Consider the following 13890-nt stretch of genomic DNA (forward strand, 5'->3'; position numbering starts at 1 on the left):
TTTATATGTTTACTTGTGGTTTATAATACAAATAAAATTACCAGCATAAAGACTTATAAAAATAAAAAATCTTGGGGACTAGCTCATCTGGAGGATCATCTTTAAAAATTATTACTGTAGTATAATGATTAAACTTCTGGCTGCTGTGAATCCAGTTTTTATTTCCCATAATTTCTGTTATAAACCTTTGGAGGACTCTTGCATCTGATCATAATTAGCTTAATGATGCAAACAGTGAATACTCCCTTTGATATTTTTTTATGAAAGTTATTATATTCTATTATTATAATTTGTGACAAGGTCACCGTATTACATACATACCATGCCACTTTCCCTTGTAGACTGTCCCAAATGACCCGGATCCAATTCTTTGTCCCACTGTGATCTGTCCATCAGGAATCTCCCAATCGTCACTTGAATCCCGTCGACCAAGTGTTTTCTTGATAAAAATAGTGCAAAAGTCAAGCCAAGGCAAACAAAAAAGGAAAATCTTATGCTTCACACTAAGTACATTTACCTATTCCTGAAAGGGACATAAGTTAGGAAGAGAGCAAAAGCTTTGGAAAAAACCCCACACTCTAGAGGAATAATAGAAGGATGATTCTTAAAATATAGAACTTAAGTTTAAGACCTAAGTCAGTATCAGGGTGGAAACAGTTTATTAAAAAATAAAAATTATTTATTGGGTATGAGCAGAAATGTTACTATTATTAAATTTTATTATTAAAATCAATAAAATAAAGCAGCTTTTTTATCATTTGGAAGACTACTAGGAGCAAGATAAGTGTTATACATTTGTGAGTAGTTTTGGCTCCAAAGGCCAAAAAGTTAACATACTATGGCTGTTGATAATCTAATTACTTTCTCCCTGTCAGTGCTAAATTTCCTCATATATCTTATCTGACCCAATCTCTCTCTTAAAAAAAATTATCAACATATACAATCACTTTGGGATGATAAAGGACCCACATATCCAACATATACTATTGCTAAAATGATTAGTTTTTAATACAGATTTAATTTACAGCAGATAGCTAATTTTTCATTAGGGAAGAATGTCCTTTGGTAGTTATTTGTATTTCAGACCAACTCTTTAGAACATACATGCCTAATCATGCCTCCTAAAATACAAGCTTACTCTCTTTCCATAGTTTAGAAACAGAACACTATTCTTGCTCTTCCAAAACTGCCTTTTACTCAATTATATTAGAGTTGAGAGCAAAAATCAATATTGTATTTTGTTTTTAAGCAAAAAACTATCAGCTCTTAAATTTATTTGATTATGGGAATTCTGTGTCAAATATGGACATATATGGCACTATATATCATATATCTAAAAGGTGACATTACATTTGGCTATGACTTCTAAGAAGACAGAACTTAGAGGAAAAAAGATATCATATACTCTCACCATTCGATTCCTGTCTTCTGAGGATGAAGATGACTTCCTTTCTCGCTGAGGTCCTGGAGATTTCTGTAATGCTTTCACATTAGTGAGTGAGCCAGGTAATGAGGCAGGGGGCGTGGCAGATAAACCTGTGGTTGATCCTAAGTTAGTGAAAGGAAAAATATATCTATTAAAGGAGGATCAAGTACATTAGTTTATTGGGGGCAGAGGGTAGAGGGAGATTTAGACTTATCTTAAAAATGCAGTATATGTTCTAATACCATTTGGAAAGGACAGGCAAAAAAGGAGTCTCATTTGGTGACTAGCTTTAAATTAAAAGACTATAATTTCTTTTAGTTTTATACTTTTAGCTTTCTGGTCAATTTAATGACCTTTAAAATGTCTGATTACAGATATATACTTTGTTTATTGGTGCAGAGTCTATGAGAAAAATAATCTTTTTAAAATAAGAGATAAACACTAAAAAATACTCCCAAGTTTTTTCTTTGATCAGAACACAAGAAGCAAAATCAACTTAAAAGCGAATATAAAAAATAAACTTTTAATTATGTTACCTTAACAGCCTATCAATTAAAAAAAAGATAGAAATTCCCCAAATGGAAACATATTCCAATAACGGCCATAATGTTGACATTACCTGGCTCTTTCCTATTAGCCACTGAAATTTTTAAAAATCCTATACTACATACTATACTATTTAAGAGTGAGAGATAATGGTCACTTTCATTGGTTCCTGGAGGCTTATTTTGCTAAACAAAGATGAAATTTTACCTGCATAACAAAGTTAATGCAAACAAAGCCAAGCAGGTTTTCTCAAGACTTTCTGAAAAATCTCTGCCTATAAAATGAGGCCAAGGTAAGTGCTATGGCCTCTCAGCCAAGTTACTACAAATGGAAAAATTTTATCAGCCAAATGAGTCCAAGGGGTACACTCTTTGAAACTGGACTCAGTTGGCAGGGTTGCATACCTTTCTGATGGATATTTTTCCAAATGCTGATTGAGCAAAAATCCCAATTCATATACAGAAAGCACCTGGTTCAGAGGGGTTCAGAGCAATGACTCCTAGTGGGGCCTGAGTATAGCTAAGTAGGACTGAGATGTTAGGTAATGTTTGCACATACAGAACAAAAAGACTTCAATTTTTTAAAAAAGTAGATAACTATTCTCTAGTTAAAAAGTCACTATCTTTCAAAGAACAAGGATCAGAATACTAATGGCAACATTTAAATGTTAAAACTGTGTAGAGGGCTTCCCTGGTGGCTCAGTGGATGACAGTCCGCCTGCCGATGCAGGGGACGCGGTTTCGTGCCCCGGTCCGGGAAGATCCCACATGCCACGGAGCGGCTGGGCCTGTGAGCCATGGCCGCTGAGCCTGTGCATCCGGAGCCTGTGCTCCACAACGGGAGAGGCCACATCAGTGAGAGGCCCGCGTACAGCAAAAAAAAAAAAAACCACTGTGTAGAACTTTTCTCATTACTACACCACATATGTCATCATGTGGAATTTCCATGACCTCACATGCAATTTTCTAAAAGAAAATGGTATCTGGAATGTCTATTAATTAGAGCACAATCCATATTCTGCCTTCCACTGATAATTTTCAACATCATAAAGCCTTAACTGCTTACCCAGGCCTCACAATTCTGATCTACTCAGTGCTGTATTGTATCACTTACTTTAATTACACTACTCAGTACTCTATAACTTCCAGCCCATTCCATGGATTTTCTGAGAAAGTTGGGCTGAGAGAGCAAAAATCTGAAATGCCACCATTACATTCAGAATAAGTTAAAAGACACTAACTAGCAAAAGCCAGTAAATATAATTCATTAAAAATATTTACAGCAAGACACCCATCTAAATTTTGACTTAAATTTTTTAAAATCAGTTTAACCAGTAATTAAAGGATGGAAAGATAAAATGGGTGAGTGAAATTATACTACTTTTTCCTCACATGAGGGCATAACTGAAAGTATAAATCCTAATTTTCTGAAGTATGCTAAAATACCCCAAATATATTACAAATCTTCTTTCTTAGTGAATATAACAAGGTTATAACAAGGTTCCCTACCTTTGATATAAAATATACATGTCCTATGTTTTAAAAAAAAGGACATATATTACAGAAGAATAAAGCAAAAAGTCTAGTAAGAACTCATAATAGGGATTTCCACTTTTTTAAAAAAACAAAAAAATTGATAACCATTATTAGCAGCCATCAAGGTTATCACCTAAATGGATTAAAGTAAAATAAATTCAACTTGAAGAAGCCCCCCCCCCACATTATTTACTGTCACCCACTGAGTTTAAGAAATTATCAAGACCAAAAAGTAAGTAATATAACAAAAAACAAGATGGAAATCTCAGTTCAGAATTTTCTTGCTTTTAAAAATTTATGACAGACAGCATACAGAAAGCTTGTGGTAGTGAGTATGTGTGAGAAGCACATTCAGAGCATTCCAGCCAGGCCAAGCAGAAATTTAGTACTGAAAACTCTCACACTTACAAACACACACTGTGAGGGTGACGCACAAACAGTATCTGTTGTTTATATTTAGTTGGTTTGGATGAAAACAAGAAAGAAGAGCCCAACTACCTCTGAACACTGGGCCAGGCTCAAAATCAAACACTATTTCACTGGGGACAGAATGTAGGAGGGGACTGGGAGTCCGGGATTGGTATTTCCGAAGACAGCGCATCAGCTGGTTCAAAGGGGCTGTTAGAAGAAAAAGAGAGGGGCAGGCAAACACAGGAAAACAGACACACAGAAGAAATGAAAGAAGTCATGGGAATAAATGAGTTGAAGCCTGCTTCACAAAATAATTCTGGATGTCTAAAAAATCTGCTTATTTTCATAAAATTCCAATGATTCTTTATAAAGTGATTCACAAAAAGGATAAGAAATGGCATTTGATTTTTGGTACTAAGCAGGCAATTTTTATGACTAAGTTAACTCTGTGATGCTAACATGATGGCAACATTTAAATGCTGGATGTATTGGGCAAAATTATCAAAAGCCACAGCTATTAACACATATGAAAGTCAAACTGGCAGCAACATTAATTGGTGGGTTCATGGAACAACAAACAGGAAAAAAAAAAAACTTTTATAACTATGTGCTATAGTAAATACTAAGACCAGAGTACATAATGCAGGCTTATTATTTTGGTAGGTCCACAGGTATATATAAATATTACAACAAAAGATGGTTTACTCAATGTTTATTCAACATAAAGTATCTTTGAGTCTGGGCTTAGATATTTTGAATATAAAGCAGGTCACAGTGAAGAGACCAACTCTAAACAAGATATGCAGGTATCGTAGGGCTTCCTTATTAAACAGAAGACAGCTGAAGAGGTAAGCATAAAGGACCACCTGGAAGAAAACGTCAAGACAGTTTCAAACACCATCTCTTAGAAAAATCTTATGGGGGTAAAATCTTATTTAAAAAGTATTTTCTAAAGTAATGTTTTGCTATGCTCCCAATTTTCACTGTGTGCTAGAGTGAACATCTGATGAAAATTCTGTAAGAAATCTCAATTCAGTTTCTCATTTGCTTTTTTTATTTACTGGAATAGTAAAAGGGGAACTAGGCTTTTCTATTAGGGGTCCATGCTATAAAGTATATATTCCAAAGCCTTCTAGAAAGCTGAAGGGAAGTGGCTGACAATGTCTAACAAACTGGCAAGTTGTAGCAGGCAACCCCAGGGATTCTCTCCAAGAATGATGTAGGGGAGTCAAGTTTTAACTGGTTGTAAGCTCAATCTTTAAGTATTAGGAATGGAGGTGGTTAGGAATAAAGTGGGTAAAATAGTTAAGGATCTCTCCTTGATAACAACATCTAAAAAACTGTAGATAGTACATTTAAGACTCCCTTTTATGTCCTCTCTTTTTCTCTGGCTATGAATTAGTCAAAATTTTATTAGAGATAAATGATAAATACTAAAAAAAAGCAAACAATTTTTGGTTTTTCTCTGCACATTTTCCTCTGTGTCTGTGTTTCATGAAAGAAGCAAATATAAAGGAGACAAGCAGCAAAGCAATTGCATTTTTCCCTGATTTTTTTTTTAAATTGAAAACACGACTTACCTCCATCACTACGAAACCCTTGGTCTCTAATCAAGTCCTACAAATAAATAGTAATGTATATTTAATCAAAGCATATGGTAAGAAAGTAATAAAATTTTATTTTCCACTAAGCATTCACAGAAAGGTTAATTCAAACTAACACCTGCCTTATAAATTACTTCACAAAACAGAAAGAATATGGAATTAGCTAGTGAACATGATAAAATAAAAAATTTGAAGCACTCGCCAACCTAACCCTAGATTGAAGGGATTATTAGTCCTGATGAAATGTTGAAATCCATTTCAGGCCATTCAAAACCAATGGCTGCATTAATTCTTAAAAAACAATTCTACTGGCACATATTAAGAGCCATAAAATGTTCATACCCTTTGATCCTGTAATTCCACTTCTGGGAATTTTTCCTAAGGAAATAATTCAGAAGAAAAAAATGATATGCACAAAGATGTTTAGTGCAACATTATCCATTATACTAAAAAACCAGAAATTATTTCCCTATTTTAGGCAATAATGGTTAACTATAGTGTATCAATTTAGTAAGTATTATGTAGCTACTAAAACAATTATGAAGCTTGACTCATAAAACATGTTTACAATAAAAAAGAATACAAAATTAAATGTACACCGATACAATTATAAAAATATAAATGTGTAAGGACACACTAGAAGGGGAAAAAAAATTTGCCTTTATTATTAAAATACAGCTTTTTACAACAGACAACATGGGGCAGGGCAGTGGGGGAAGAGCCTACTGGCAATGCAATGCAATTTGGACCCTGACAGACAGAACTTAATCTACCAGTATAACTTAAATATCAGGTCTCTAAATAAGTTCAGTCTCTTTGCAAATAGGCAGCTTTTCATTTATAGGCTAAAACGAAGAGCACATTCTTTACAGATGTATTTCTGTCATGTTCAATGTATTATATAAAGCCTTTAACATTTTCTACAGAATAATCAACAAATACTCATATCTCCAAATAAGATGCTAATGTTAGGGGTTGTGTGACTATTAATAAATATTAAAAATCATGGTGGTCTCACTAACTTTGTGTTCTTGAGAGCTTAAAATCTAAGCGTAAGAAAGATATACACACATAGAAATTATGTGATATAAGAATAAGGGCTTAAGAAAACAATAAAAAAGGTGCCAAAGTTGCTTAGTTAATTGCCAAATAAACAGTATGGGTGAAAAGATTCTTCATGCTACTTAAGTTCAAAGGATAAATAAATAACTATAGAACTTGGCCATTGGTGAAGCATTTGAAGAAGATGATCTACGTGTTGGGGTTTGAGGGGCAGACAGGAATGCAGAAAAGAAAAGCAGAGGGGGACTTCCCTGGTCGTCCAGTGGTTAGGACTCTGCACTTTCACTGCCATGGCCCGGCCTCAATCCCTGGTCGGGGAACTAAGATCCTGCAAGCTGAGAGGCGTGGCAAAAAAAAAAAAAAAAAAAAACATTTATGGCCCGGCCTCAATCCCTGGTCGGGGAACTAAGATCCTGCAAGCTGAGAGGCGGGGCAAAAAAAAAAAAAAAAAAAAAGTCTTCTAGACAACCCACTGCTAATAACCACCATAAACTTATATTTTCCAATCTCAAATATGTTCTTAAAGCTCCTTGACAATCTTTATCTACGTGGCCTAGGTTAAATAGGATCTTCTAGTATTCCAATACTGGCTATTTCAAACTTTTTGCCAATCTCCTATGGGGTTCCTCTCTTACTTATAACTCTTCCCTTTTTTAGCATGACAGAGAAAACAGAAGCTATCAAAGAACATTCTGTTCTGCCTCTATATCTACAAACATTTGTATAATAATATTAGCTATAATTTTTGAATTCTTATTTTGTGCCAAGAACAATAAGCATTTTCAAATCACTACAAGGGGTAGACACTATAGGCCTCAAGGTTAAGTCATCTGCCCATGGTCATACTGCCTGTAAAGAGCTGCGGAGCTAGCTATGTTCATCTTTAATTCCTCATAGCCTCTGAGGAACATCACTTCCAAATTCAAGGAATTTTACTACCTCAGTTATTCTTTGTTATTTTTAACCTCTCTCTTCACTTGCTTCTTCCCCTGAAGATACAAATATGCTCAAGTCTCTGCTTCAATCTATGACCCTTTCATTAGTCCTTTATAGCCAAGCTTCTCAAAATTGGCACTTAATCCCACATCTTTCCCTGGTTTTGCTATCCTCCGATAGTCCTCTAAAACAGCTCTCAATGAAGTAAAAACGACATTGTAATTGCCCAATTCAATAGTCATTTCCAGTCCTTATCTCATTTGAGTCTCAATGGCAACTGACATCAACTACTTAAGCATTCTTGAAGTCCCCTTTTCTCCCTTTAGCTTCTGCAACACTACTTTCTCTTACTTATTTGAAGCTAAAGTTAGGAAGAGAAGCCTAAAATGGAGAGAGAATGACAGTCTCTGCCTGTATCTCAAATGTTAATGTTTACTGGGGTTGCATGTCTACCCTCTTTTCAGTTTACATATAGTCTTTGAGTAATATCACTTACATCCATGACTTTAACTGACAAAAATAGGCTAATTATTTCTAAATCTGTATCTCTACTCAAGGTCCTTATTTCAACTGCTACTGGACTTCTAAACAAGGAAAGTTCCACAGACATCTTAAAGTCAAGATGTCCAAAATAAAAGTTAACGTTTTCATTTCTACAAACCCTGTTCTTCTTCCTTTGGCATTTCCTATCTTAATGGATAGAATAAATACCATCTATCCACCTAAGCCAGACAACTCTAGGCATTATCTTTTTTTTTTTTTTAATTACCATTTCTTATTTATTTATTTTTGGCTGCCTTGGGTCTTCTTTGCTGTGCGCAGGCTTTCTCTAGTTGCGGTGAGAGGGGGCTACTCTTTGTTGCAGTGCACGGGCTTCTCAATGCGGTGGCTTCTCTTGTTGCAGAGCACAGGCTCTAGGTGCGTGGGCTTCAGAAGTTGTGGCACGCGGGCTCAGTAGTTGTGGCTCATGGGCTCTAGAGCATAGGCTCAGCAGTTGTGGTGCACAGGCTTAGCTGCTCCGCGGCATGCAGGGATCTTCCCAGACCAGGGATCAAACCCGGGTCCCCTGCATTGGCAGGTGGATTCTTAACCACTGTGCCACCAGGGAAGTCCCTAGGCATTATCTTTATTACCTCTCATCTCTTTCACTTCTCTCCTCTACTACTATATAGAACAGTGATTGAGATAAGAAAGAAAGGCCAGGTTTTACCCCATTTCAATCATTTATCACCTGTGTGATCTGGGGTAAGTTTCTTGATATCTCTAAATCTAATTTTCTTAACAGTAAAATAAGGAAAATACTACTACTTAACTCACAAGTGTTTGTGAGGAAAGACTAAGAAAATTTATGTAAAGTACCTAGCACACAGTAAGCATTAACAGTAGCCATTTACAGTATCCATCCTAACAATTGAGCCTATCAAATCTCTCACTAATTCAAAAGAACTTTCTAAAGTAAAGAGCTGATCACTTTCTTTCCCACCCAGTTTATTGGACCTCCTATTACCAACTACTATAGTGACCTCAGAATAATAACATAATGTCTTTCAGTGTGGACTCTACCTACTTAGTTTCATCCTCTACCATTACCCACCCTTTTCCTGAACCCTAAACTCGTACAATACCAACTATTCATTACAACCCACATATAGGTACTTCTATATTTCTGCACATACCATTTCCTTAACAAATGCCCTTCCTTCTTAAAACCCCCACCAAGTGCACTGAATAAACTCCAACTCCTTCCTATTCACCTTCTACAGTCTGGCTTAAATGTTGTCCTTTCTCTGCTAAACATTACTAGATTTAACCAGGTAGGGTTTATCAACCCCTTCTATAAACTATCACTGTATATTTTGTGTTTCTTTATTTATATGGCTGATTCATCCATTTCCATTAGACTGTGACCTCCTTGAGGGCAAAGACTGTGCTAATTCATCTTAATTCCCTATTCTGACACAGTGCCTATACCAGAGTAAATATTAAATCTGGTTTACTGGAATAATAAATGACAAATAATGACTGAAATTGAATGAAATGACTGAAACTGAATGAAATGCTAAAAGCTTTATATTTTTCAATGGGAAGTAAATGAAAGTTTTGGAACAAAGGAACAGATGATGATAGAGGTCTTATAAAAAATTATTCTGATAATAGCAATAAAAATGGAAATGGGCAGAGAGAAATCAATGGCAGGAAATCTATTTAGGAGATTAATGTAATAAGTAGTTCAAGTGAAGAAATATGGGCCCAAATGGTGGTAGTAATAACAAATTTGAGACATATATCAAAAGGAAAGGTGATACCTTATGACTATTTGCTTATAGGGGAAGATGAAAAAGCAAGATATAAAGATGACACTCCAAATGTTGAAGCCTAAGAGAATAGGAGAAACTTAATAACACTAAGACATAAAGAGAAATAGCTAAAAGAACATCAGTTTTGAAAGTAAATACAAAGGTAACAACTTTGAACATACTGACAATAGATCTAACGTAAAAATAAGATTTGATTTCTTATTTCACATAATCTCCTTATTTCCATATTTCCCTCTCCTATTTTTTTTCCTTTGTATTCAGGTCTAGCCAGATAGAAGACCTTATTAGTTGAGAAAAACTGATATTAAGAAAAGGCTACTTGAAATGAATCCAATAAAAATAGAGAAAAAACTTCATAGTAAAATATAGGAAGAAAGTCTGACTTGGGAATGTATCTTGAAAAATGAAATTAAGATTTATAAAAAGTTTATTTTCTTTTACATTCAACAAAACTTTAAGTTTTAATTTCAACAGTATGCTAATCCTTAGAATACAGAAAAAAATCAAGTTTTCATTGGTAAGAATATCAAACTTACGAGAGCACAAATTGAAATTCTTAATTCCATATTCATCTTTTACATCACAATCATAATCATTTTTATAAAAATTTTAAAGGACTTCAACAATTCCCTCAGAGGCCTCCATCAATCCTATGATATTTATAAATCATTTTCACTTGAAAAGCCTATTCTCTTGTCATCCTTATAGACTTTCTCTCTTTTACTGTTAACTGGACTAATTTAATTCTGCTGTACCCTTATTTCTCAATGACTTTATAAGATGTGAGTAGTTCTACCAAGTGACTTTTTCACTATCTTCATAAAATCCTTAAAATCTTTTTTTTGTTGTCAGATTCACAATCAATCTGCTTTATGTTTTCACTGAAATGTTGGATAGTGATGGAAAAGGGCTGGAATGCAAGCTGGTATTAAATGGGGAGGGATATGTGAGTGGAGACTAATATTAAGGGAGTCTGTTAATTAGTGATTATTTTCCTGTTAGGATAATTTTTGCTTCTTTACTCAACCTTATGAGGACTCACATAAGGAATGCCAGTATAATGAGAACAACCCCTGTCCTCTAACATACACATGACCCCTGAGTAACTTCAGTATCCTGCTTACATGGGGAAACAGTTTCAAATTCCTTTTTAAATAGAATGACTTTCCAAGGCAAACAAATTTGGTGGCTTTTTTGTTTTGTTGCTTATTATAGACAGAGACTGAGGATAACCCACATTTTTTATCCTGAAGTACAAATTCTGGGAGAAGTGATCCCAACCCCACCACAGCTCAGATAGCAAGGGCTCTTTATTCTCTTCAGTAACTCAGTTACTGAGATGATGTATTGATAGCTGAATGAACCAGTCCTTTTGGATTGATCCTGCATATCTCATCTTTTTTCTCATCTCTTCCTTCTATTTTGTATATATCAGGGACCAGCAAAATACAATTGGCTGGCCACCTGCTTTACTCAAGTTTTACTGGAATAAAGCCTCACCTATTTGTTTAAAATGTATTATGGCTGTTTTCACACTACAGTGGCAGAGTTCAACAGCTATCATTAGAGATCACATGACACAAAAGCCTAAAATATTTCCTATGTGACCCTTTAAGAGTTCCTGGTCTATATTATGGGAAACAGACCTCTGCTTTGTCTTCTAACACTTTTACTAATACAAATATTTTTTGATGACCTCTTATGTTAGGTGCCAACTAACACCTGATAGTTCCTATGTTAGGGAACTATATTAGGAATGGTTTCTGCTGTCCAGGAGTTAAGGTCAAAACGAAGAAGTGACACTAATGTACATAATTAACTTACAGTGTGTAAGATAAACTGGGAAAGTAAAAAAATTCAAGAGTGACCAGCCCCAGAAGGAGACTAATAATTGATTTGTGTAGAGATGCAATCCAATGGTATACTCAAGAAAGTAAAGAAGGTAAAAGGTAGCTTTGCATGAGAAGTACATAAAGTAATGATTAATCCTGAAGGGTTATTTAACTCAAAGTTAAACTCTTAGAAATTTAGGTAAAGATTTCAAATTGATCTAAATAGGAAATATGCAAGTGTATTCTTATTTTTTCTTTATCCTAAAATGGTCAAGTGGATTATCTGTTAAATAAATGAAGATAAGACTTTTACAGAGATGGTGTCATAAGGAAAAAAATAAGAATATCTCTATAATTTCGTGCCAGTTAAATATTTTATGCCATCAGAGAAGATGAAAAGGCTTTTCTGATTTGTAATTCATGAAAAGTCTATCACTTATAATAACTGTGATAAATGAAAGATGGCACTTACTTCTGATCTATATTATAAATGTAGCAGAAAAAATAAAGAGGGCTTCCCTGGTGGCGCAGTGCTTGAGAGTCCGCCTGCCGATGCAGGAGACGCGGGTTCGTGCCCCGTTTCGGGAAGATCCCACATGCCGCGGAGCGGCTGGGCCCGTGAGCCATGGCCGCTGAGCCTGCGCGTCCGGAGCCTGTGCTCCGCAAATGGGAGAGGCCACGACAGTGAGAGGCCCGCATAACGCAAGAAAAAAAAGAAAAAAAAAGAAAAAATAAAGAAACACACTTGAATTTTCTAAGTTCGAGCACTGCTGGATACTTACATCAATATTGACAGGTTCTATGGTGTTTATATGCACATTTGGAGCTGATGAGGACCGGTCTCGTTGTCCAAACTGATTTCGATGATCTTCATCTGGTCGGAAAGGCTGTGGAATTGGAATGGATTTTGAAGGAGACGGACTGGTGAGAATTGGGGGCCTGGAAAAATCAAGTGATTGGAAGATAAGATTCAGAGCAACTTTACAGAGATAATAACATAGAAAAATGGATGATATAAAGATTTTCTTGTTTTCATATTCTCAAATAAAATCTTTATAATAAAGTATTAAAAATCCAGCAGTAATGGCTTTTAAAAGTGTTAGTTTAAAAAACTAATATGTGCTTGCAACTAACACTGACAAAGCTGCTTTGCTCAAGCAGACACTCCAGGGACTATCAATGATAAGAACACTGATCCTTACCCAGAAAACTCCAGAGAAATCTACAAATAGCTAAAAATTACCTGTTGTTAATCAGCTGAAGAAACTCTTGTCCTTTAAAGTCATACAAAAATGCTCTAGGTAGGCAGTGACTGAATAATGTCTGCTAATTTTTCTACCTTTGCCATTTCTTGATAGTTGAAGTTACTAAAATGAACTTTTTATGGGAAGTATCAATATTAGGAAATTATAAATCTTTTAAAAACATACATGTGTTTTTCATGACCTAAAAGATATACCTATTGCTTTATACAAGAGTTGAATTAAAATCCTGAACAATAATAGCAAAAGATCATTTCCAAATTCAAAAGATGATTCTCAGAGTGTCAATCTCTCATATTTTGAAATGTTTACCATGACCAATAATCGATACAAGACACACAGGAAAATAATATATTAAGCATTAAAGTAAATATTTGTAAAAACTGCTTTTTGATGAAACCATCAAAATAGGTGACAGTGACCTATTTTGGTACTGTGGATAAATAACAAAGTCTATGATCTCTCACCGCCCCCAGAATGAACCTGGCACTCACAGAGCACATTAAAGTTTTGAGAATAGATTGTAAGCACCTGTGAGAAGTCTGTGCCCCTCAGAAGGAATATCCTAGGGAGCTAAGAAATGAGTGTCACTTGACTGACGAGGTGTGACTCTCTTAGTGAGCTCCATCAGGACCAACGAATGACTCAGTGCTAACAGCCTCTCTTCAGAGATTGGTTATTGTTGCACCCGATCTTATGCGAACTCTGTAACTAATCAGCATTATCTAGTGGTCAATAAGACAGCCAGAAAGACAATGTTGAGGGAATAAAAAGACATTTTTAAGACGGGAGAGGGTTTAGAGAGGAATGAGAAGAAAATACAGTAGAAAAGGACTAGATAAAGGTTGAAACAGCCAAAGAAGCCAAATAGTGACAAAAAGCTTCTAAATAAAATATGTTAATAGAATCTGAACAGGAATCTGTGCTTCTCTGAAGCACACTTTTAAGGGTAGGGAAA

The 13890-nt window shown here is 35.2% G+C and overlaps 1 protein-coding gene across 1 annotated transcript in view; it reads right to left on the reverse strand.

Moving 5' to 3' along the window:
- The window catches only part of BRAF (B-Raf proto-oncogene, serine/threonine kinase), a 148105-nt gene that overhangs the window by 35224 nt on the left and 98991 nt on the right, over positions 1–13890 (reverse strand). The window contains exons 8-11 of the mRNA XM_007466623.1: positions 12453–12609; positions 5499–5535; positions 1412–1548; positions 322–439 (exon numbers count right to left, since the gene is read on the reverse strand). Of these exons, the coding sequence (XP_007466685.1) occupies positions 322–439; positions 1412–1548; positions 5499–5535; positions 12453–12609 (449 nt within the window). The remainder of the gene's footprint in view (positions 1–321; positions 440–1411; positions 1549–5498; positions 5536–12452; positions 12610–13890) is intronic.

Source organism: Lipotes vexillifer, unplaced genomic scaffold (assembly GCF_000442215.2).
Source record: "Lipotes vexillifer unplaced genomic scaffold, Lipotes_vexillifer_v1.1 scaffold71, whole genome shotgun sequence".
NCBI lineage: Eukaryota > Metazoa > Chordata > Mammalia > Artiodactyla > Lipotidae > Lipotes > Lipotes vexillifer.